At 45.6% G+C, this 25,625-nt stretch overlaps 1 protein-coding gene across 3 annotated transcripts in view; it reads right to left on the bottom strand.

Moving 5' to 3' along the window:
- The window catches only part of DRC11 (dynein regulatory complex subunit 11), a 330,184-nt gene that overhangs the window by 207,875 nt on the left and 96,684 nt on the right, over nt 1-25,625 (bottom strand). For all 3 annotated transcript variants that reach the window (XM_073646703.1, XM_073646704.1, XM_073646702.1), the window contains 2 exons: nt 23,870-24,061; nt 17,504-17,575 (listed from right to left, as the gene is read on the bottom strand). In XM_073646703.1, coding sequence (XP_073502804.1) covers nt 17,504-17,575; nt 23,870-24,061 — 264 coding nt within the window. The remainder of the gene's footprint in view (nt 1-17,503; nt 17,576-23,869; nt 24,062-25,625) is intronic.

Here is a 25,625-nt window from a genome sequence, read left to right as displayed (position 1 = left end):
GTGTGAAACATATGTATGCCAGTCAAGTCATGGCTTGGGGCAGATAAATATGTAGTAAAATAAAGTATATGAAGTAAATATTCAACTCAAGGATAATTTGTCTTCAGGTGTTTGCTTCCCCATCTAAGATCAGCATAATGTAAAGACAGAGATCCTGATTCCTTCGATGTGCACTTGCATTTTCTTTATAGTTTCCCCCAAGCCTTTATGCTTGTCCTCCCTCTTTGTTTTCTTTGGGTTTTGTCCTGTTTATCTCTGTGTCCCCGTTTTAGAGGTATTCCCTGTGAATTCATGTTTTTTAATTGTTTGTCTTTAATAAAACTGACTATTTTTAATATTATATATTTGCATGAGTCTCTTTGTATCCTGGGATTGTATATGTTTTCCCAGGTAGTGATCTATATGCCTAATTGAAGTGTCATGCATCTACTGTAATGTATAGGACTATTTTGATAGATTTAAACATTTTATTAGTTATGTTAACCCTACCACAAGGTCAAATATACTAGTGAAACATCGGAGTGTGAAAGATATTTATGCACGTCAGGTCATGGTTTGGGGCAGATAATTAAATATCCATTAAATATATGACGCGCCCCTGGGCCTGTGTCGCGCTGCGCTGCGCGCGCGGGAGCCTACCCGGAGCCGGATCAGTGGAGGGTTGTAGTCTCGTGGCGGTGACCCGGTCCGTGCCCAGGGAGTCAAACTAGACGGCAGTCTATTAGTAGTAAATAGTTGATGACTACGCCACCCGTTGAGAGCAGCCAGGGAGCTGCTGCTGCAGGGCAGACCGCTGAGGCCGGTGGTAGGATTGTGCAGCGTGATAGTATAACCCCCAACGGGAGGGGTATGGCCTCAGGGCAGCCGACGTGGATGATGGGGGTAGCAGGAACCACTCAGAGACGTTACGGTGTAGTTCAGGGTCTTTACTGGTAACAACGACAGACCCTCCCGGAGTACTTGCTAGCAAACGGGGCCTGGTCAGTCTTTGAGCAGATGGGATCTCCCCTGGCCAGGCGTAGTTGTAGGCCTCCCAAACTGACTGTACTCTTCTGGCTACCTTGCTAGAAGCTGATGTAAGTAGCCCACGTCCCTGAGTGTACCGTGTGGTGCTCACCCGTATGGCCGGTGACTCGGGGCCTTCTAATGGCTTCCGCTCCACGATGGCGGTGCTGGTCCCACGCGTGCGACCGGGCCTTCGGGCTTCTGGGCCAGGGGACCTGAAATCCCCTGCCTGACGGATTCTGCTGCTGGGTAGAAGTTAGTCCCCACAGCCTCGGACTCAGGGTCCGGTAAAGAATCTTCTTAGTCAGGGCGAGCTCTTTAGCTGCCAGCCCCTGACTCCTTGTGACTCTGCTGCTTCCTATGCTGCTCTTGTCTCTACTCTTCCTGGACTCCAGGCTCAGGCCCCAGGACAGGGCCTGCCTGTGGAGCAGAGCCCATAGAGCAGCTCTGCTCCCTGTCTTCTCCTCTCAGAACTCCCTACCCTGCCTCAGCCCCAGGTTTATATAGGGGAAGTCCTTCCCCTCCCAAGACTGGGCAGGAGGTGTGGCATGCACAGGATCCCTGACCAAAGGACCTCCCACCTGCTCTCAGACATAACATTACATTACTGTGGAAAACCAGACCCCTGGGGTGCCACATTCCCCCCTAGTGAAATTTAGTACTCCGGGACTAAACACATTTTTGTAACATAACAAAGTATAAACAATAACATTACAATAAGGAAACGCATAAAACTGGTAACGGCGTGTCCGTAACCGGGTGCAGTCTTTGAAGAAAGCAAGGTGTCCATTTCACCAAAACAGGGAGACGTAACCAGGTAGGGGTCTGTCCTACCCCGAGTCCTTAACAGTCTTTTAGTCCATCCTGGGTTACGCTCCAACTATGTACAAGGATTCCCGGTAAATCCACCAAGGACTCCTATAAATAACTGGAAACACATAATATTTACAAGATATGGCCGCTCTCAGTCCTCGGCCAGTGGGGATAAGGATTGGCTGCTCACAGTCCTCAGCCTGGTTAAGGATAGGGGACACACGGGAACAGTTCACACTTGTCCCAACGGGGACCATATTTTAATTAGCAACACAAGTACCCCTACGGGTAACTATGTACAGTTCCCCTTTACCGTACTTCAGTAACGGCATCCTCCTGCTCCTTCTTGTGTGTAGGCTTCAGACCCGTCCGGGTCCTCTTGGCTTTCCTCGTATTGGTAGTACTGCAGCTCCTCCTTGGTTAACGTGGAGGGCGTACAGTCCTTTTGCACCTGGGGAGTTCAGGCCTTGCGACCAGGCGTGGAGAGGGTCGCCGTTGATGACGCCCGGGGTCAGAGGGTGCAACTTTGGGCCTGGGCGCGGGCTGGTGGTGGTAGTGCCCAGGGCTGGAGGGCTTGGCCGCAGGTCGGTGTCTGCAGCGCCCGAAATCGGCGGCTCCACCAGGGGGCCCGGGAGCAGGCTGACGCTGGCAGCGTCCGGGACAGGGAGACTCCTCTTACCTGCTCCCGCGACCGCTCCTGCGTCACGCGTCTTCTCCCGGCGCTGGTCGGGGCCGGCGACGACTGGGGCACTGCCGATGCTGGGCAGCTTAGTCTGCTGCCGGTCCGCCATCTTGCTGTCCGTTCCTGGTGTCCTCCTCCCCCCTAGTGGACCGTGGCCTACCTTCCGGAGATCCTCTTCCGTAGGCCGCGGCTCCGCAGTCAATCGTCGGGGTAGAGGACCTGGCGTCGCGCTCCTGTGACGTCGGCGTCTGCTGGGCTCCTTCCAGGACCTTACGCAACGTCCGGACGTGAGGCGGTGCTTCAGTTCTCGCGCGCTTTCGGAGTCCACGCCCATCTTCTTCCCGCGCGGCGTCTCCAAGATGGCGCCAGATGGCGGGAAAACTCCTCGGATGGCGGGAAGAAGGCAGAAGATGGCGCCGGATGGCGGGAAAACTCCACGGATGGCGGGAATCTTCACAGATGGCGGGAATCTTCACCACTGGTAAGTTTGAAAAGTCTCTTTTTCAGGCACGCAGTACCCGGTGGTTGCGGGCACGAAATCCTGCCGACTACGCCAAAGTTGACGCGCCCCTGGGCCTGTGTCGCGCTGCGCTGCGCGCGCGGGAGCCTACCCGGAGCCGGATCAGTGGAGGGTTGTAGTCTCGTGGCGGTGACCCGGTCCGTGCCCAGGGAGTCAAACTAGACGGCAGTCTATTAGTAGTAAATAGTTGATGACTACGCCACCCGTTGAGAGCAGCCAGGGAGCTGCTGCTGCAGGGCAGACCGCTGAGGCCGGTGGTAGGATTGTGCAGCGTGATAGTATAACCCCCAACGGGAGGGGTATGGCCTCAGGGCAGCCGACGTGGATGATGGGGGTAGCAGGAACCACTCAGAGACGTTACGGTGTAGTTCAGGGTCTTTACTGGTAACAACGACAGACCCTCCCGGAGTACTTGCTAGCAAACGGGGCCTGGTCAGTCTTTGAGCAGATGGGATCTCCCCTGGCCAGGCGTAGTTGTAGGCCTCCCAAACTGACTGTACTCTTCTGGCTACCTTGCTAGAAGCTGATGTAAGTAGCCCACGTCCCTGAGTGTACCGTGTGGTGCTCACCCGTATGGCCGGTGACTCGGGGCCTTCTAATGGCTTCCGCTCCACGATGGCGGTGCTGGTCCCACGCGTGCGACCGGGCCTTCGGGCTTCTGGGCCAGGGGACCTGAAATCCCCTGCCTGACGGATTCTGCTGCTGGGTAGAAGTTAGTCCCCACAGCCTCGGACTCAGGGTCCGGTAAAGAATCTTCTTAGTCAGGGCGAGCTCTTTAGCTGCCAGCCCCTGACTCCTTGTGACTCTGCTGCTTCCTATGCTGCTCTTGTCTCTACTCTTCCTGGACTCCAGGCTCAGGCCCCAGGACAGGGCCTGCCTGTGGAGCAGAGCCCATAGAGCAGCTCTGCTCCCTGTCTTCTCCTCTCAGAACTCCCTACCCTGCCTCAGCCCCAGGTTTATATAGGGGAAGTCCTTCCCCTCCCAAGACTGGGCAGGAGGTGTGGCATGCACAGGATCCCTGACCAAAGGACCTCCCACCTGCTCTCAGACATAACATTACATTACTGTGGAAAACCAGACCCCTGGGGTGCCACATATACAACTTAAAGAGAATCTGTCCCTAGGTTTATGATACGCCATATGAGAGCAACATGATGTAGGGGGCAGAAACCCTGATTCCAGCGATGTGTCACTTACTTTACTGCTTGCTGTAGTTTTTATAAAATCACAGTTTTCTCTGCTACAGATCTAACAATTCTCTGCTTCTCTACTCCCCTCTTCCACAATCGCATACAAGATTTCTCCTGTGCATCCCTCCTACTCTGGAACTCTGTACCCCAACACATCAAACTCTCTCCTACAAAGGAACCTAAAGACCCACCTCTTCCGACAAGCCTACAACCTGCAGTAACCCTCGCTCCACTATACCGCTGCACGACCAGCTCTGCCCCCGTCTACTGTATCCTCACCCATCCCTTGTAGACTGTGAGCCCTCGCGGGCATAGTCCTCTTCCCTCCCGTACCACTCGCCGACTTGTATTGTTCATGATTATTGTTCTTGTTTTTCATGATGTATACCCCTTTTCACATGTAAAGTGCCATGGAATAAATAATAATACTTGCCATGGATTCACACATTTTTTTCCCCATTCATATTATATTAGATTTCACTCTTTCAGGTACTGGAACGTCTTGTTTTATTTGGGCCGTCAGCTGGCAAATAATCCAGTATGACGCAATCCATGGGCTTGTTGTAGACAAATAGAAAAAGGCTCTGGAGAGATATTCTATAAAGGAATGATAAAGTGACCAGGAAGGCAATTTGTAAAGAAAAATATTTGTGCACTGAAAGGAATTGGCCTGGTGCATTAAGTAAACGTATGTGGATGTGCCGTGCCATACATCATACCTCCCCACTGTCATGTGCACTGGCTGGTGCGGTGGTGGCGGCGGCGGGGGTGTGCGTGCTGATGCTGGGTGCATGCTAATGGACATTCTCCAAAGTGCAGGCCCAGTTCAATTCTTGCATCCTCAGGCTAATGACCCAGAACAGCTGCTCAATGTGCGTGCTGGGCGCCGGCAGAGAACATTAAACAGGGGAAGGCAGTTATGGAAGGACATATCAGCACAAGCAGTGGGGTGAGGGGAACGTCGGGGCGAGAGGGAGCCCATTAGCTGTGAAAGCCAAGCGATTAATGCACCCGCAGAGACTTCATTAATAAAGTAACTTCAGTAAAGATGAGCCATCGTTAAAACCTTCAGGGCTGTGTCATAATGGAGCAGTGTGTGGGACTAACATAAGCAGCGGAAGAAAATGGACCCGGAGTCAGTAAAAATATAATAAAGAAGGTTTATGAAAGATTCTATTATAAGACTATCCTCGTTTCGGCTCCAAAGTACACATTACACGGCGGCCGCTCTTCAAAGAGCTTAGCTTTAAAAATATAAGGGCTCAGCCAAAAGTTATTAAGCTGCCGGGTCAGTTGGGCAGCAAATATGCCCCCCGACTGTGAAGGAGAGTATGCGTCCCATTGCTATGGCGGCAATCCTTTCTCATTCATAGTGATTGTATTCGTAGCATAGGACAGACCCATATATAACTATACAGAAGTAGGTTATGGAGAAGCCAAGGTTCTGATCTGTAGGATTAGTATAGGATTGGATGCTGGCAGCTCAGGTATCTCCAAGGGAGCCCAAGGGAATGTGGCTTATATGGAAAAATCTACCAACTAATGCAGCTCAGAGTTATGAACGCTGATATTCCATATTTTATCATCTCCTTCCTGTCATCCTATAAATAATGATCAATCAGGAGGAGTCCCCACAGATTAGCGCAGTCTTCTAGTTTATCAACAATATGGACCCCTTTAGGGCTTCAGCTAGAGATAATGTGACTGCAGCAGTCCTGTCCATCTCCAGCAGATCTGTGCAATTAAGCCAAGTGTACACAGTGCATACAATGGGGAACATGGCGTGGCGCGGGGCCATAGCAGATAGAATTTACGCCTGTCAGATCTGGAGGCTTATTTACATGAAGTCTATGTGTGTGCACATGAATATATATACAAGGAAGGAAATTCATTTCATGAAATATGCAATTCTTATCAAAAATGTCTTTTCTAAAAGTCCAAGGCACCGGCGGATTTGGTGAAAAATGTGGCTTTTAATTAATCCAGCCATAAAATAACGCATTGCAACATGGCAACCAAGATGGCAAAAAAACAAACAAGAATAAATGTCATTACTAATTACATGGGCTGACATCAAAGTAAAAAGTTTAGCATTGTAAAATTGACGATATATGTCACTTTCCTGGTGTTGTTATATAATCTAAATATGTAAAGTGGATATTCTTTATTAAAACAGTAGAATCACTGGTTTTCCTTGGAATTTAAAAGGAATATGTCAAGTTTCTCAATGACCCACACGGCCACCAGTATCTATCAAAGCCCTATTCCTGCATTTTAGCCCAGGTGCAGACAGTTGTAGATTCTCTCATCCAAGAGATTCGAGACAATTATGCAAATGTCACTCTGATCAAACTCTGGTCAGAATTTGATCCGAGTGTCAGCATAGTGTGATCCGATTCTCTCGGATGAGGGGAAGATGGAGAACTAAATGTTTCCTTCTTGTCCATTGTGTCAGAGCTTGGAAATCAGACTACACTCAGATGTAATCTGAGTGCAGTCCAATGTTTTCCACGACTTGCATAGCTGAGTGCGATACGAATATCGGATCAAACTCGGGCATGCAGTGATTTTTTCCTCGGACTGACTATGTCCGAGGAAAAAACTAGACATAACCACAGCCCCATAAACTAACATTGGTCTAAGTGAGATCCAATGTTTTGTCGGATCGCACTCGAATCAAAAATACAGTCGTCTGCAAGAGCCCTTCTGCGAGTGCTCAATGTTCCAAAACTCTGCAAATATGAGATGCAAAAATGATTTAATATCACCAGTCATGATAATTAGCTAACTAGCTATATATATATATATACATATACATATATATATATATATATATATGAAAAAAATAATACTAATAATAATAATAATGAATAAATTCCCTTTTCCCCATTAAAAATAAAGAAATTAACCCATAAAGTAAATGTCATAAAGAAAAGAAAAGAAAAACCCCAGAATCGTTGTTTTTTTTTTATTACCTCACCTCCATAAAAAATTCAATAAAAACAGACCAAAACATTGTATGTACCACAGCTTGGTATCAATAAAAGCATAAAGTAGATACTTAAAAAACAAGCAATCATACAGCTCTATAGGCGAGGAACTAAAAAGTTTACAGGTTTCAGAAAATAGAATCATAAACCAAAATGTAATATATTTTTTTTTTACAAATCTCAGAAGTTTTTTTTCACCACTTACAAAAAAGTTCCATGTAATTTTGGTATCACCCTAACCGAACTGAGCTGGAGACTCATATTTCCTGATCATTCTTATAATACAATGAACACACATTAAAAATAAACCCCAAATTAGCATTTTTGCATTTTTTTTTTCAATATTTCATCCCACTTAGATTTTTTTTTCTAATGTTTCATTACATTGTATGGTAAAATGGATGGTGTCAATCAAAACTATAACTCATCCCGCAAAAAAGCAAACACTCATATGGCTATGCCGACTGAAACCTAAAAAGTTATGCCTTTTGAAAGAAGCGCAGGAAAAAATACAAACATAAAAATGAAAATTTGCTGGGGAGGCGAGCGACTGAAACAATAAGTAGAACTATTAAAGAGCAGATTTGGCAAAATGGGAACCGCAGAACAGCTAGAAAGCAAAAAAACACTACCATATTCATTTTTTTGGGGGGCAAAAAGGTGCACTAGGTCCCATATAAGCTGCAATGGCTACTATTGCACTAGTTTTGCCCAGGATGGTTCCACAAGGCACAGATCTAATTTCAGAGTGTAAAAAGAAAAGAGTAACATTTCTATGTATCATTGATACAAAGTAGTTATAAAAGCAACCATATATACAGAAGTTTAGGCACAATTTATATACTTGAGCACATTAAATGGTTTGTGAAATGGATAGTCAGCAAAGACTTTTTCTGCTAACAGGACAAATATTGCTTCCGCTGAACTCCCTGGCAAGTCTGAGGGGACACAATGGAGCAGAGAATGCATCGTTTATGTCTCCAGTTTTCTCAAACAATAAGTGGGTTATTGGAGTGAAGCTTGGCACACATCACCCAGCGCAGAAGTGTATACTGAGATTGTTAAGGTGTTCCTCCACATTAGACAGAAGACAATTTTGTACCATGTGATTAATAACCCCAGACATACCCCTATTTCTCCCAACAGTTACAGAACTGAATAATAATGTATAGCACTGGACCTCACCAAACTACATATTTTTGGAGTTTTATATTTTTTCAAAAATGAATTAGAAAGATAAATTTGTATATAAAAATAGCATTCCCTACCCTAATTTGTAGCTGTTTTCTATCATGAACATATGGAGTGGCTATCTGGAATATGGACGATTGTTTGCATACATGATATAGAATATAAATAATGCAGATTTATTATGCAGATAAAGCATACCTTAAGGGCTATGTTTACATTTTGCTTTTCTGCTGTTTTTTTCTGCAGCCAAAACCTGCTCTATTGGCAGTAATATAGCGGCTTACAAAAAAGCAGATTTTGCTGCTTTTTTGTGCAGATTATATGTGTCATTTGTCTACAGCACATGTTTTATAAAGTTAGTTTCATTCATCAAAAAAGCAGCAAAAATGCATGCTGGTGTTTTTTTGCACTCTCGTTGCTTTCTATGGTGAAAAAATGCTTCAAAAATGCTGAAAGAATTAACAGGCTGCAATTTTCAAACAAGCAGCAGTTTTCCAATTCAGTCAGTAAAAAAAAACAATCATGTGCATGAGATTTCCGAGCTTCTGCTCGTACTGTAAAAAGCTGCTTTTAATTTGCATAAAGAACTCATTTAAAAAAATGCAGCAAAAATTCAACATTTCCTGCATTTTATTTTTACTTATTCCCTCTGCAGATTTATCTCTAATATTCAGTTATCTCTGAGACAGTGTGTGGAGACCAGCTGTTATGATGTCTCACACATAGGATATCCTGTTCCCCTTTCTTTCTCTAGCACACCCTGAGAAGCAGTAACAGCATGGAGGGCAACTTACAGCAGTACTAAGTAGTATAGCTGTAAATCCAGCACTATGGTGAGATAAAACACCTAGGAGGAAGCAGCAGGGTCTGTAGTGTCGCTCTGCTCCTGTCTCTTCCCCAGCTCCTTTCTCCTCACCACTTCCCCTTTAAATAGATTCCAATGTGCATTTTAGAACCTTAGTCCTTGTTATCATGAACATTATGGATTTTTAGATGTGTTTATGAGTGAATGATGAGTCCAGGAATGCAGATTGCTTGAGAAGTGGCTCATAAATAGTTAATCTAGCATATTTCTGTGATTAGATATAAAACAAAGTTTCTTCGTTTTGCAGGTCCTATTGATTTATGCAAATTTTGTAATTCGTACAGGGACCATTTAAAGTATACCTGTAATTTCTGGTAAATGTTCAGAATAAACTGTCCCGAGGAAGAACACCATTTCTGGCCATTATAGTATATGACTTGTATCCAGGATCTTTTACCAGTTTTTCTCTTTGAATCCTCTAACTCTAATTTTCAGTTGTCTCTGGGTGGGTAGAGACTCACTGCTTTGATGATTCCTATACCCAGAATACAGAAACAGAGAGATTCCTGCTTCTTTCTCTATTTATCACATATTAAGTAGCAGCAGCAGCTTTCAGGAGATAATACAGCAATACTGACCTGTGTGGCTGTGAGTCCAACTCTGGGAGAAGCTAAATCACTCACTAACTTCAGCACAATCTGTCTGTCTCTGCTTGTTTTCTCCCCACTCCCTCTCTTGTCCATAGTGTATGAAATGAGATGTTACCTAACATATCACTGTGCTGGCAGTTCATCTTGCTTTGACCAAGATGAGTTCTTCTTCAATAGAAGTCTTCAAAGACTGGATAGACATCTGTGTGAGATAGTTTAGTGAATCCGCATTGAGCAGGGGGTTGGACACGATGACCTTGGAGGTCCCTTCCAACTCTAACATTCTAGGATTCTGTGATTCTAAGATGGATTTGATCTGTTTTTTTTTCAGCATGGATTGAGAATTCAGCAGGCAGGAGTAGGGAGAGAACGGGCTCATAAGTGGAGAAACAAGCCAATTTCTCTTATAAGATATATTACAAAGTTTCTTATATTCGCCTGTCCTATTAATAGATGAGAAGTCTGTTGAAACAACAGGGACCTTTTAAGCATCATGTCCTATATAAACATACTGTACTGCATATTGATAATGTCACTATGAGAACACCTGTTGATATGACATATTAGAACATATGAAAGTCCTAAAGGAGTCCTCCAACTGGCACTCAACTCAATAAAGGCAGATTTAATGGTGCTCGTTTAAAGACTTTTTTACGTGGGCTGAGACACAAATGATCATTGATATGATTGTTTGGTCCCCATACAGATTGCATATTGTCTACAGCACAACTCCTGATTAAAAAGGTGATTAGCTGATGAATTTTATTTTATTTGTTATATTTTACTGACTTATATAGCGGCATTAATTCCACAGCGCTTTACAGACATTCTCAGCACTGTCCCCATTGGGGCTCACAATCTACATTCCTTTTCCGTATATCTTTGGAGTGCGGGAGGAAACCAGAGAAACCGGAGGAAACCCACGCAAACATGGGGAGAAAATACAAACTCCTTGCAGATGTTGTCCTTGGTGGGATTTGAGCCCAGGACCCCAGCACTGCAAAGCAACAGTGCTGCTGATTTATCAGTTTATTGCTGCTATTTACACGAGACAATAATAGGGAATAAGCATCTCTCTTTATATTTTTTTCTTTCCATTTCTTTTTCTTTCTTTTCTCTTTCTTTCTTTCATTCAATCTTTTTGTCTTTCTCTCTCTTTCCCTTTTTCTCTCTTTCTTTCCCTTTCTTTCTCTCTCTCTTTCTTTCTCTTTTTCTTTCCCTTTCTTTTTCTCTTTCTTTCTCTTTTTCTCTCTTTCTTTCCCTTTCTTTTTCTCTCTCATTCTTTCTTTCTCTTTTTCTTTCCCTTTCTTTTTCTCTCTCTCTTTCTTTCTCTTTTTCTCTCTTTCCCTCTCTCTTTCTCTCTCTCATAATAATAAGTTGTTGTCACTGCAGTGAAAATGGATGAATAGCTGACAGCTTCAGCTTTCCTTGGAATTAAAAACTGATTGCTGGAGGGTTATAAAGTTGAACCTGTAGCGATCACTAACTTCAATTTAGAAAGGGGTCATAGAGTTAAGACAACTCTAATAGTGTTAAAAACTGAAGCAAATATTTGTAATTCTTCAGCTTCTTTCCCAATCACAGATTGTTTATAAGGCATTCAGACCTGATGTAGAAAGTCATCAGTTTAAAAAAAAAAAGAAATGTAAAGTTTTCAGCACACTGGGAACTTGAAAAAGTTCAGCACTCAGTAGTGACTTCATATGATTATACAGAGCGGCATATTTTTCTTCTCATTTTCTCACACTTCATAAACTGATGACAGACTGGGGGGCTCTTGGTGGGTTTTTTTCTGTGCAGTATTGAACTCTCTGGGAAATAAACAGTTAAATGGACCCAGCAGTGCAGACTCCGCATGTTATCTTTAAAAGTGCTGTATTTTTGATATGTGGCTTTGGCTCTGCAGTGAGGGGAAAGTGGGTCATTAAACATAGCATTACCCTGTAAATCAAACTGTTCTGCCCCCACGCAAACACAGGCATAAATATTTATGCAAAGTGTCCATAACAGCTAATCTGTCAGGCAGATTGTGCCGATATAAATAAAATGTATTCAGATTGGCTGCACAACTGCAAAGAAGCTCCCTGCGTGTGTACAAAGCCATTATACGCCATAGTGCTGAGACTCTGTCATCTTACACTGTAAAGACTATGTATCACGCTATATTAATGCCACACAGTGAGTGCCTTTCTATTACATCCCGAGATGCTGCATTAAGTGCAAGACATTAGTTTTCGGCATATGCTCATCATTTTTTTCTTTTCGGTTTATGTCACACATATCAGACAGTGAAAAATTATATTGAAAGACTCAGAGATACTAAAAAACCTATTAATAAAGAGTGTGTGTGCCAAAAACAGCTCATTACAGAAACCCCTGCTGCCCACCAGCATAACCACTCCTATAATCTAATTTAAAGGGAACTTGTCACAGGGAACGGTCCTTTATGTCATGTGCTATAGTGTCCTCATAAGGACGTCCTCATAATGCTAAGCTAGAGGGCACAATTGTACCGCAGATTTTAGGGAATTCCCAATGGTTTTGTACCGTTTCTGTAATTGTGTTACTTTTCAATCCATGCTGAGTGGACAAGCTATTATTGCTGTGATATTTACCAGCACTTTGGTGATATTTCCTGCTGTACACACTTTCTATGTTTCTGCTCCTTCTCCCCTCTCACAGCATGACATATAACAATAACCAAAAGAGAGAGAAGCTGCAGCTATTATTACTGTATTGCTTCTCTTTTGTAAGACGTGTTCTATCCGCAGTATCTATCTATCTATCTATCTATCTATCTATCTATCTATCTATCAACAGCAGTGGTCCCCAACCTTCTTTACCTTGAGAGCAACATTCAGGTCTGACAGAGGGTCGCTAGCCACATCCTATACACTCACCTCCTCACGAATAGTGACATTCATTTCCTGTCTCCACCCCACAGCAGTGGCACAGAGAGCCCACATTATCGGTATAATGGCAGCCAAAACTTCCTCATAGAAATAACACCTTACCATCAATGGGTATTCTCGCATCAAGCACTCCCAACACGCTATGATATTGAGCTACAATCACCACCTCTATCTAACAGTATCATCCTATCTCTCCAATCCCAAGGCCAATATACTGTATGTGCATCCAGATCTGCACTTCTGTGAGTTCTACTCCCAAAAGTTACCATCTGCAGACCTGCTCTTCATAGCTGTTTTCTAGACCTGGTGCTAATGCACCAAGTTGGCAAATGGCCGTGAGCCACACCTCATAGACCTATGAGCCACATCTATCTATCTACAGTATCTATCATCTATCCAGGGGTGGACATATCATTGGTGCAACCTGTGCAGCCCAAACGGTAAGAAGGCCACTAGCACCTCCAAAGCAGGTGAAATTGATGAACTATTGGGCTGCAAAGGGCCAATATATGGGTCTTGCCCAGGGGCCCTTTTCTGTCTGTGCTCGCCAGTGTATCTATGACATATCTATCTATGTATCTATCTATCTACAGTATCTATATATCTACAGTATCTATCTATCTATCTATTAGTGATGAGCGAACAAGCTCGGATAAGGGGTTAACCGAGCACGCTCGAGTTCTAACCGAGTATCTTCGGCGTGCTCGTATATTATGTTCAAGTCCCTGCGTCAGTATGATTTATGACTGTTAGGGAATCCTCACATGTGTTGAGGCTGTCTAACAGCCATAAATCATGCAGATGCAGGGACTCGAACATAATATACGAGCACGCCGAAGATACTCGGATAACACCCGAGCATGCTCTGTTAACCCCTTATCCGAGCATGTTCGCTCATCACTACAATCTATCTATCTATCTTGTTCCATTGCCACATGGGCAAATAAAGGTCCTCCACTTTTTGCACGTTTAACTGAAGTGCTGCTTATTTCTCTATTTATATTCAATTGGACCAAAAATGTATCCAAAAAGGTATGTGTCCAAAATGTTTGCACCCATTAGATAAGATTTTGGTGCTGCTTTGTTATAATTTTTCTATCTAGCTATCAATGCAACACTGTGGTGTAAAGTGTGACAGTTGCCCACCTTATGAAATATTCACCCCATTTCAGAGATGCACAGAATGATGGCCACACTGTCAGCAGCTGCTGAGACAGAAGGGAGGAGAGGACAGCCCATGGAGTAAGTGGGTGCAAGATCTGTGCCCTGCAATGCTCAGGGGAAAAGATGGAGGTGCTGCTGCACTGTGCAGAGAGCTGAGAGCTGGAGGTGATGGCCCCTGATGATGAGAGTTGACGATGGCCAGCATATCACTTGCTCAGAGGATGAGGTGATGTTTGGGCCATGTAGTGTATGCATTCCCCTTGCTGGGTGTAAGCATGCCCTGTGGTCCCCGACTATTTGGCCATAACTACATCTTGAAGTGGAATAGGAGGAGGTGAAGGACTACTGCAGCTAGAGTGTATAGTAGAGGCTTAGCAGGTAAGAGAGGGACAAAGCCAAAGAGATAGTCTGCAGAGGAGAAATGGACTGCAGAGGGCTAACAACTTAAAGAAAGAGGGACTGTAGGGGAAAAAACAGCCCATTGAGGAGGTTCAGCTGGTACCTAGACGAAGGGGAGCATGGACCTGGTCCTGTACATGTACACCTTTGCTCTTGCAGAAAAGCTTGAAAAATGGCCAAAGAGTTGGCAATGAGTTTCCACAGCTGGAGATGGGACAATTGTGATGTGGACTGTGTTTGCACTATGGCCATAGACGTTTAACAATGAAACATCCTCCAAGAACAATACAGAAGACCAGCGAGGTAGGTCCGAGCTGGTGAACATTGGCCTTAAGAAGGTTCTACAGGACTGTTTATTTAGTTGAGAACTGTTCCTGTTATCCTGTGCACTTTGTCTCTGGAGGGCCCAGTACATTAGTAGACTACTGCATTGCATTGATAGCACATTTATTTCATGCGGATCTGTCACATTAGTGACAGAGAAACATACTACAGAGAAAGGTTTGTTCTTAGCCAAAACAACACAAAAAATATTATTGCGCTGTTTGGCTAATTGAAATGATCAAACAAGAAGACTGAAGACTCTTAGTTATGAGTTCTCTAGATTTAACTTCACATGCATATTACATCTCACACATCAAATGGACACCTTAGAATCAACTATAATTTGTGAGAGTCCTAGCACAAAAAATGATTAAAAAAAAATCACGTCATATTTTTAAATTTTAAATATGTATGTACCGTGGCATTCAACTAGTATTCTTAGGCTAAGTTCATATCTGTTGACTTTTATGGAATGCTATTCACACTGTCAAAGTGATGAAAACCAGGACAGAACAGCGACAGATCTGATAAGTCAGTGAATTCTGTTGGTTGCAGTTAGGTTCCATTGTAAGATCCTCGACTGTAGTTATCTATTAGTTTACTAAATATGACTGTCTTCCACCTTATCAAATGCATTTGTGACAAGACATAATGGGGGGAATTTATCAAGTCTCGAACTAAATGCCAGCTGGCGTAAGAAGCGTCAAATGTTTTAAGAGGTGCAGACCTCATAATAAATCTGCTGCATTTTTTCGTTGTGCGGGTGCCAGAAAATGAAGTCTACACTAGCTATGAGCTGGAGTACATTTCTGATATAACTGAAGCCAGTATGTTGTCATACGTCGAAAATTTGTCCCATAACTCCAAGAAAAGGATGGCGCAAAAAATCACAAAATGATTGTACAACTCCCCCTTGTGCCACATTTTGTGACTTTTTGACACCAGGAACTGGCGTAAAAGGAATGATGAATTCTTCTAACTTGCCTAATGTTTCCTCATAAAACAAAGTAACAGGTATCTACAGTGGGTACGGAAAGTATTCAGACCCCTTTAAATTTTTCACTCTTTGTTTCATTGCAGTCATTTGGTAAATTCTAAAAAGTTCATTTTTTTCTCATTAAAGTACACTCTGCACCCCATCTTGACTGAAAAAAAAAGAAATGTAGAAATTTTTGAAAGTTTATTAAAAAAGAAAAACTGAAATATCAAATGATCATAAGTATTCAGACCCTTTGCTCAGTACTGAGTAGAACTACCATTTTGAGCCAGTACAGCCATGAGTCTTCCTGGGAATGATGCAACAAGTTTTTCACACCTGGATTTGGGGATCCTCTGCCATTCTTCCTTGCAGATCCTCTCCAGTTCCGTCAGGTTGGATGGTGAACGTTGGTGGACAGCCATTTTCAGGTCTCTCCAGAGACGCTCAGTTGGGTTTAGGTCAGGGCTCTGGCTGGGCCAGTCAAGAATGGTCACGGAGTTGTTCTGAAGCAACTCCTTTGTTATTTTAGCTTTGTGCTTAGGGTCATTGTCTTGTTGGAAGGTGAACCTTCGGCCAAGTCTGAGGTCCAGTGCACTTTGGAAGAGGTTTTCATCCAGGATGTCTCTGTACTTCGATGCATTCATCTTTCCATCAATTGCAACTAGTCGTCCTGTCCCTGCGGTTGAAAAACACCCCCATAGCATGATGCTGCCACCACCACGTTTCACTGTTGGGATTGTATTGGCAAGGTGATGAGCAGTACCTAGTTTTCTCCACACATACCGCTTAGAATCATCACCAAAAAGTTATATCTTCGTCTCATCAGACAAGAGAATCTTATTTCTCATAGTTTCGCAGTCCTTCATGTGTTTTTGAGCAAACTCTATGCAGGCTTTCATATGTCTTGCACTGAGGAGAGGCTTCCGTCGGGCCACTCTGCAATAATGGCCTGACTGGTGGAGGGCTGCAGGGATAGTTGACTTTGTGGAACTTTCTCCCATCACCCTACTGCATCTCTGGAGCTCAGCCACAGTGATCTTGGGGTTCTTCTTTACCTCTCTCACCAAGGCTCTTCTCCCATGATTGCTCAGTTTGGCAGGACGGCCAGGTCAAGGAAGACTTCTGGTGGTCCCAAACTTCTTCCATTTAAGGATTATGGAGGCCACTATGCTCTTAAGAACCTTGAGTAATGCATAAATTCTTTTGCAACCTGTGCCTTGCCACAATTCTGTCTCTGAGCTCCTTGGGCAGTTCATTTGAGCTCATGATTCTCATTTGGTCTGACATGCACTGTGAGCTGTGAGGTCTTATATAGACAGGTGTGTGCCTTTCCAAATCAAGTCCCATCAGTTTAATTAAACATAGCTGGACTCCAATGAAGGAGCAGAACCATCTCAAGGAGGATCGCAAGGAAATGGACAGCATGTGACTTAACTATGAGTGTCTGAGCAAAGGGTCTGAAAACTTATGACCATGTGATATTTCAGTTTTTCTTTTTTAATAAATTTGCAAACATTTCTACATTTCTGTTTTTTTCAGTCAAGATGGGGTGCAGAGTGTACTTTAATGAGAAAAAAATGAACTTTTTAGAATTTACCAAATGGCTGCAATGAAACAAAGAATGAAATATTTAAAGGGGTCTGAATACTTTCCGTACCCACTGTAAATACTATAAAGAAGCCAGATTTACTGAATGATAAATGTTGCTAAGGAGTCACAGCAATGTTTCATTGGGACACAAAAGCTTCCTCTTTGCCAAAATAAATCCACAAAACACTAGAACAAGAAATTATAAGATTTGTGTATGGCTGACATGTTTCGATCCTGTGTGATAAACATTTACGTTACCCTGGAGAAGTGTGTCCTTTGGAAAACCTACCATGCCCAGGAAGATCATTTCCTCTTCTCTTTGCTGCTTAGTTTTCTTCCTTTGAATATAGCCTCGCCAGACCTATGGTGTGAACGGAAAATCTGTAAGGATACGGCAGAAGTGGAAACAGCTTCCTGAGTTGCAGAGCAATTGGGGAAGTAGAAAAGCGTACAGGAAGGGAGTGTGGAATGGAATGGGCAGCAAATAAGCTGGCCTCATGCGATGACTTCTGCACCTTTCACATTACTTACCCTAGAAAAAGTCTGAATATTACAAATGTAAACATTATTACAGCTATTGGGAATGGAAAGAACATTTTTCTTACTTAACCCTACTCTAAACCATTTAAAAGTTTAGTTTTTTTGCTCTGGATTATGAAGTGTTTTTTTTTCTCAATTGCCAGTATTTCAGTGTAAGACTATTGTATCATCCCTGGTGGCATGCTTGCATAGTGCACCATCTCCCACTATGCAAGATCACAATCTTACCTTTTAGTCCAGCTTGCAAATCTTGCTCCTGTTCATATTGTGTGCATGCCTCTGTTCTGACTGCTTAGGGCGGCGGCCCGGATACTTCCTGATTCTTGTAGCTGCTGTGGGCACACCCCTAAGGCGTCCCCAGCCTATTGCTGGGGGTCACTGGATATTTAAACCTCCTTCTCCCAGAAGAAGGTGCCTGAGCAACTCTTATCTTCAGAGAGCTCCTTGCCTCTGATGTGCCAGGTCCCGTTCTGTCTATTGCCTGTCCGCCAACCTGGGGGCTGTATTCCCAGGCCTGTCTGAACAGTCTCCTAGCCTGTTTGTCTGCCTCTCTGGGGGCAGTATACCCAGACTCGCTCCTGTATCTTGTTGCAGTGTCAGTTCCTGTCTGAACACTGTCTTAGCCTATTTGTCGGCCTCTCTGGGGGCCGTATACCCAGACTCGCTCCTGTATCTTGTTACAGTATCAGTTCCTGTCTGAACACTCTCCTAGCCTGTTTGTCTTTGTGTCCGTACCTTCCCTTTTCCTGTAGTCTCTGAACCTGCACCTAACTCCTACTCGTTGTCTCTGTAATTCTGTTGTGAGTCCACTCGCTACTTCATTGCAAGTACCTTGTGTGTATCTGGTTCTGCTTGTCCCTTCCAGTCTGTTCAGTGTGAACAGAGCCCTGTACTCCCTGCTCTACCTTGTTCACCGCTCCGGCGGTTTCGCTCTGCCGTGCTCACCGCTCCGGCGGTTCCTCTCTGCTCTGCCTTGCTCACCGCTCCGGCGGTTCCTCTCTGCTCTGCCTTGCTCAGCGCTCCGGCGGTTACTCTCTGCTCTGCCTTGCTCACCGCCCCAGCGGTTCCTCTCTGCTCTGCCTTGCTCACCGCTCCAGCGGTTCTTCTCTGCTCTGCCTTGCTCACCGCTCCGGCGGTTCCTCTCTGCTCTGCCTTGCTCACCGCTCCGGCGGTTTCGCCATGCTCTGCCTTGCTCACCACTCCGGCGGTATGTCTCTGCTCTGCTTTGCTCACCGCTCCGGCGGTTCCTCCTGCTCTGCCTTGCTCACCGCTCCGGCGGTTTCACCCTGCTCTGCCTTGCTCACTGCTCCGGCGGTATCTCTCTGCTCTGCTTTACCCACCGCTCCAGCGATTCCTCTCTGCTCTGCTTGTCTACCGCATCTGCGGTTCTGTTCCTGAATCCCAGTCTGTACTGGAACCTATCCAGCCTACGCTCCAACCTGCTAGTGCCTCCCTGTCGGCACTCCAGCTGTGCTTGCCAGTACCCCCCTGTCTACATACCAGCCGTGCTTGCCAGTATCCTCCTGTCTGCACTCCAGCCGTGCCTGCCAATGCCCACCTGTCTGTGTGCTAGCCTAACCTGCCCGTTCCTGCATTCCCCGGTGTGGGTCAACAGCTGTGACCGAGGTCTGATCTGGAGTAGCACCTGGTCCATCTGCTCGGTTCCTCCTTGGTTCACGGAGTCTTTAGCCGCTGTGCAACCTTGGTCGGATCGGGTAGATACTTAGTTACGCCCCTCCAGGCACTCCTCGGTTCATGGTACAGTAGGATCACTATCACGCTCACGCCAGTCAGTCCGGGCGCAAGCGTAACAACTATGAACACAGTTGCATGCTTTTTTGTTACATTGTATGTATTATAAAACATTTTTTTCAATTGCCCGTAAAATAAAAATTGTTAACCATTTTTCTATGCCGATTTCGTGTATTTTAAAAAACTTCAAGCTGCTCAATTCTGTTTAATCTCAATCCAAACATCCATCTCACTGTTCGGTCAGTATTCCACTTCTTTTTTTCCACTTCTTTACTTAAATCTGATTTGATTTAAGGTGATTTTGTTTGACTTGCACTTAGATAAGTGTTCAAAAGAGAAAAAGAGGCTGGAGATTAAAGGCCCCGTCACACTTAGCGATGCTGCAACGATCCCGACAACGATACGACCTGTCAGGGATCGTTGCTGCATCGCTATGTGATCGCTGGTGAGCTGTCAAACAGGCATGCTCACCAGCGATCAGGGGAACAGCAACATCGTGGAAAGAATCTTTCCATGATGTCCTGCTCCTGGTTACCAGCCTGCTGAAGCAGGAGCAGGCTGGTAACCATGGTAAACATCGGGTTACTAGGGGCACACGCGCACCTAGTAACCCGTTGTTTAACATGGTTACCACTCTGCTACGGTGAGCGGGAGGTTACCGCTCACTTTAGCAGGCTCATAACCATGATAAACAGCGGGTTACTAGGTGCGCGTGTGCCCCTAGTAACCCGATGTTTACCATGGTTACCAGCCTGATCGCTGCTCCCGCTGGTCACACACAGCGATGTGTGCTGACCAGCGGGAGGGCAACGACCAAAAAAAGGTCCAGGACATTCTGCAGGGATCAGCGACCTCACAGCAGGGGCCTGATCGCTGCAAAGTGTCACACATAGCGACATCGCTGGTGAGGTCGCTGTTGCGTCACCAAAACCTTGACTCAGCAGCGATCTTGCTAGCGATCTCGCTATGTGAGACGGGGGCTTAACCCAACAGACACATAGGCTGTCAAGATTGAGACTGACAGAATTGAGCAGCTACCACTTTATTGTAATACTTGCAAGCTGCGAAAGGAAAAAAAGATACTATTTTGCTTATAAAAATCAATTGCAGAAATGTTTTTCTATCACATAATTCTTAGAGTACACTTAATAGTAATCTGTCAGTAGAATCAACCCTCCTCCCATCCATAAGGACATGCAGGTCATAAGAAGCTGAATAAAATGATACCTTGATATCTGCAATCCTATGTCTCAATCTAGAGAAATCCACATTTTTTTATATATAAATGAGCTAAGATCTATGGGTCAGACATAGAACCCTGAGAATCTGCCTCCAGAGCTTATTTTAAATAAAAGGGGGCATTGTCAGTGTGAGACATGTAACTAACACAGAACAGGAGAATAGAACTTTGTCTTCTTTACAAACACATTTGCTGCAGCTCTTACAGCTCTGCTGCATTGCAGTGCCATCTGCCTGTGAGCTGGAGGCTGAAGCTGAGAGGAGCCTGCAGATGTGTCAGGTATAATCACACACAACTCTGCAGTGAGATGAGGAGAGCAGAGAGTGGCCATTACACATCACATTGTTAACTCTGTCTTTTATTTAAAATAATCCCTGGAGGTGAATTCTCATGCAGATGCTCATGATCGTGAACAGCTAATTTAGATATAAGAAAAATGTGGATTTCTCTGGAATAAGACATTGGATCTCAGATCTCAAGGTATCATCTTATTCAGCTTTTTATGATGTGCATGCCCATATAGGTTGCTTAGGGGGGTTGATCTCACTGACAGATTCCTTTTAAGTGATTGTAAGAATTATGTGATGGAAAACATATCTGAAATTAGTTTTTATAAACAATATAGAGTCCCTTTTGACTTTTGCAGCTTTCACACAAGGAGTCAACATTTCACACTTCTTATCTAAAGGGACCATGTCCCGCGATTCATGCTGCCAAAACCACGGGCAACATGAATTAGAGCTTGGTTGCACGATTGCATTAGAAGATGTAGTTAGAAGATCCCAGCACCGCTTCTACCAGCATTCACAGTGTAACATACCTGGCGGCGTCCTTGCATAGTGGTCCATCTCCCACTGTGCAAGAGCGCGCACTTGATCTCCAGTCCAGTCTGCTAGCCTGGCTTCCCTCCATGCTGTCTGTTTACCTCTGTTTCTGCTGCTTAAGGGCGGCGCCCGATCACTTCCTGTTTCTTGTACTGCTGCTGGCACACCCCTTGTGCGTCCTCAGCCTATTGCTGTCTGTCATCTGGTATTTAACCCAGCTCCTCCCAAGAAACCCTGCCTGAGCATTGTGTTTCATTCAGTGTGCTCTTTCACTCTGAATGTGCCAGGTCCCCTTCCTGAGGCTGTATTTCCAGGCCTGTCTGAACACGCGCCTTGCCTGTTAGTTCCGCCTTCTAGGGGCTTCATACCTAGACCCGCTCCTGTATCTTGCTACTGTGTCTGTTCTTGTCTGTATTCTCTTCTAGCCTGTTTCCTGTGTTTCTCTATGTCCGTACCTTTCCTATTTCTGCAGAGTCTGAACTCGTACCTAACTCCTGCTCGTTTCATTGTACTTCCGTTTGTGAGTTAGTGGTCCACTCGCTACTTCACTGTAAGTACCCTGTGGGTATCTGGTTCTGCCTTTCCCTTCCTGCCTGTTCCATGTGTACAGAGCCCTGTCCCCCCTGCTCTGCCTTGCTCACCGCTCCGGCGGTTCTAGCCTGCTCTGCCTTGCTCACTGCTCTGGCGGTTCTAGCCTGCTGTGCCTTGCTTACCGCTCCGGCGGTTCTAGCCTGCTCTGCCTTTGCTCACCGCTCCGGCGGTTCTAGATTTCTCTGCCTTTGCTCACCGCTCCGGCGGTTCTGGCCTGCTCTGACCCTTTGCTCACTGCTCCGGCAGTCTTGCTCCGCTCTGACCCTTTGCTCACTGCTCCGGCAGTCTTGCTCCGCTCTGACCCTTTGCTCACTGCTCCGGCAGTCTCGCTCCGCTCTGACTCTTTGCTCACTGCTCCGGCAGTCTCGCTCCGCTCTGACCCTTTGCTCATTGCTCCGGCAGTCTCGCTCCGCTCTGACCCTTTGCTCACTGCTCCGCCAGTCTTGCTCCACTCTGACCCTTTGCTCACTGCTCCGGCAGTCTCGCTCCGCTCTGACCCTTTGCTCACTGCTCCGGCAGTCTTGCTCCGCTCTGACCCTTTGCTCACTGCTCCGGCAGTCTCGCTCCGCTCTGACACTTTGCTCACTGCTCCGGCAGTCTCGCTCTGCTCTGACCCTTTGCTCACTGCTCCGGCAGTCTCGCTCTGCTCTGACCCTTTGCTCACTGCTCCGGCAGTCTCGCTCTGCTCTGACCCTTTGCTCACTGCTCTGGCAGTCTTGCTCTGCTCTGACTACTCTTGCTCACCGCTCCAGGCGGCCTCGTCCTGCTCTACTCTCGCTCACCGCTCTAGGCGGTCTCGTCTTGCCCTGCTCTCGCTCACCACTCTGGGCGGCCTTACTCTGCTGTGTTTGTCCGCCACATCTGTGGTTCTGTTCCTGAGTCCCAGTGTGTACTGGGTCCTATCCCGCCTGTGTTCCTACCTGCTAGTGCCTCCCTGTCTGCACTCTAGCCGTGCTTGCCTGTACCCCCCTGCCTGCATACCCGCCTGCCTGCATACCAGTCGTGCCTGCCTATACCCACCAGTCTGTGTGCCAGCCTAACCTGTCTGTTCCTGTATTCCCCTGTGTGGGTCAACAGCCGTGTCCGGGGTCTGTCCTGGAGTAGCACCTGGTCCCTCTGCTCGGTTCCTCCTTGGTGCACTGGCGTCGTATGCGGTCGTGCGACCCTGGTCGGATCGGGTGAATACCTAGTTACGCCCCTCCAGGCATTCACTCTCCGGCACGGTCGAGTGGAATCACACCCACACGCCGCTCAGCCCGGGCGTGTGCATTACACACAGCTTCTCCCAGCACCATTCCACGTGATTGACAGGTCTCTCATTATGGCTCTTCTGACTATATTTTCTTTAAAGTGACAAATATAACTGGCAGCAATTGAGAAGCAAAGCTCCGATTCATGCTGCCCGTGGTTTGAGTAGCATGAATATCAGGTTCTCTTTAAGGTAATTAATCTCTGGATCAAACTTCTTAACTAGATACACAGGAAATGACAAGCTAAACCATGCCATAGGCCATGGCATTAGCAAATCAAAACCCTGTCCTGCCATCTTTAATAGATGCACTAAATCACTGGTTCTATAGCTAACCCTCCTTATTAAACCTGAGCATCACACAGTATTGTTAGGTACTAACCAAGAAATTAGTTTAGGAAGTAGTAGCATAGTGATTAGCAAAATACACATTAGAATACTCTATATACAGGATCATACTTTCTGAATACGCAGTGCAGCCAGGTCTGGATCCAAGATATTGTCCCCCTGAATTTTGGCCATCCTTTCTCTCTTCTCTTCTAGATGGATCTCCTTCATGAATTTGGCCCTCAGTCTTCCCTGTCGGGCCCTCTCAGACACTTGGATCGCTCGAACTGCCTCATCTAGTGACATTGATTTCAATGGCTTTACCTGGCAAGTTAAACAAAATGAGTAAAGTTAAGTCATAAAGAAGGATATTACCGTATTTTTCAGACTATAAGATGCACCGGACCACAAGACGCACCCCAAATTTTGGGGTGTAAAATAGGAAAAAAAATATTTTTTATAAGATGTGGTCCGCCTTATAGTCTGATTAGGTATCTTACCTGGGGGGTAGTGGAGCAGGAGGCAGGGTCATTCAGGAAACCGGACCGGCGGAAGTGGAGGAATGCTGCGGAACCTGGATACATGAAGCCGGTGCTCCAGCAGCTGTGAGTTGCGGTGATGGTGGAGCAGGGTCGCAGGTCCCTCCGTTCTCTGCCTCAGGAACAGCAGAAGAGGTGAGATGCCGGTGTCTGGCTGGGGCCTGTGGACTTGCTGGGGCCTGTGCCCCTGCCTGGGGCCTGTGGACTTGCTGGGGCCTGGGGACTTGCAGGGGCATGTGGACCTGCTAGGGCCTGCACACCAGCCTGGGGCCTGCGCATTTGCCTGGGGCTTGGGGACCTGCTGGGGCCTGGGGGCCTGCTGGGGCCTGCGCACCTGCTGGGGCCTGTGCACCTGCCTGGGGCCTGCGCACTTGCTGGGGCCTTGACCTGTGAGCGGTGTCCGGCAGTGAAGTAGAGGAGCCGGGGCATGTGCCGGGCTGTGAGCGGCGTCTGGCGATGTGGCAGAGCAGCGTGTGCGGCTTCTAGTGGCGGCGGCCATCTTCCTGGGGGCCTGGCAGAGGCCCGGCTCCTCTGCCTCACCGCCGGATGCCACTCACAGCCCGGCACAGGCCCTGGCTCCTCTGGGTCACCACCCGACACCAGCCACTCCAGCACAGGTACAGGCCCCTGCTCCAGCAGCATCTCACCTCTGCCGCCGCCAGAGGACCCTGTGATCCCCGCTCTACCACCACTGGTAAAGTAACGTTTGGACCATAAGACGCACCCCCCATTTTCCTTCCAAATTTTGGGGAAAAAAAGTGCGTCTTATGGTCTGAAAAATACGGTACGTAATAAACACTTGATTTTCAATTAGGTCACTTTAATTTTACATAAGCCTTTAATTATCACACCCTGACTGTAATCATACAAAAAAAATATCACTTTTATTTTGCATAATATAAATGTGTTGGCAATATAGAAAAAAAAAACTAAATAAAATAACCTTAGATTTCAATAAACCCATGAAATAAATAAATAAAAGGTGTAAATAAAATAAAGCATACATAAATCTTGAAAAATGAAATCTCTATCTATAAATCTTTATGGTAAGAGGCTAAACAATGTACAATAATAGAAAAGGAAATAATGAAATGTTACATCATTTTCTGAAGTGTTTGAGAGTCTCTCTGAGAGTCTGATATATTTTATATTAGTTTTATAAATGTGGAAAATAAAATACATCCTTTCTATGACTTCATCCCTTACAAGGACACTTTTCTTGTTTCTAGCCCTAGATGGGTAAATTGCTGCATGCAGATCATACATAATCCACCAGTTTGCATGGGTTTCTTCTGGGTATTCTAGTTCCACCTCCAAATTAGAAAAATATATTCTTATTTATATATTTT

Source organism: Phyllobates terribilis, unplaced genomic scaffold, assembly GCF_046119375.1.
Source record: "Phyllobates terribilis strain yellow unplaced genomic scaffold, ASM4611937v1 Scaffold_9__5_contigs__length_417890890, whole genome shotgun sequence".
Classification (NCBI taxonomy): domain Eukaryota; kingdom Metazoa; phylum Chordata; class Amphibia; order Anura; family Dendrobatidae; genus Phyllobates; species Phyllobates terribilis.
This window is presented reverse-complemented; position numbering and strand designations above follow the sequence as displayed.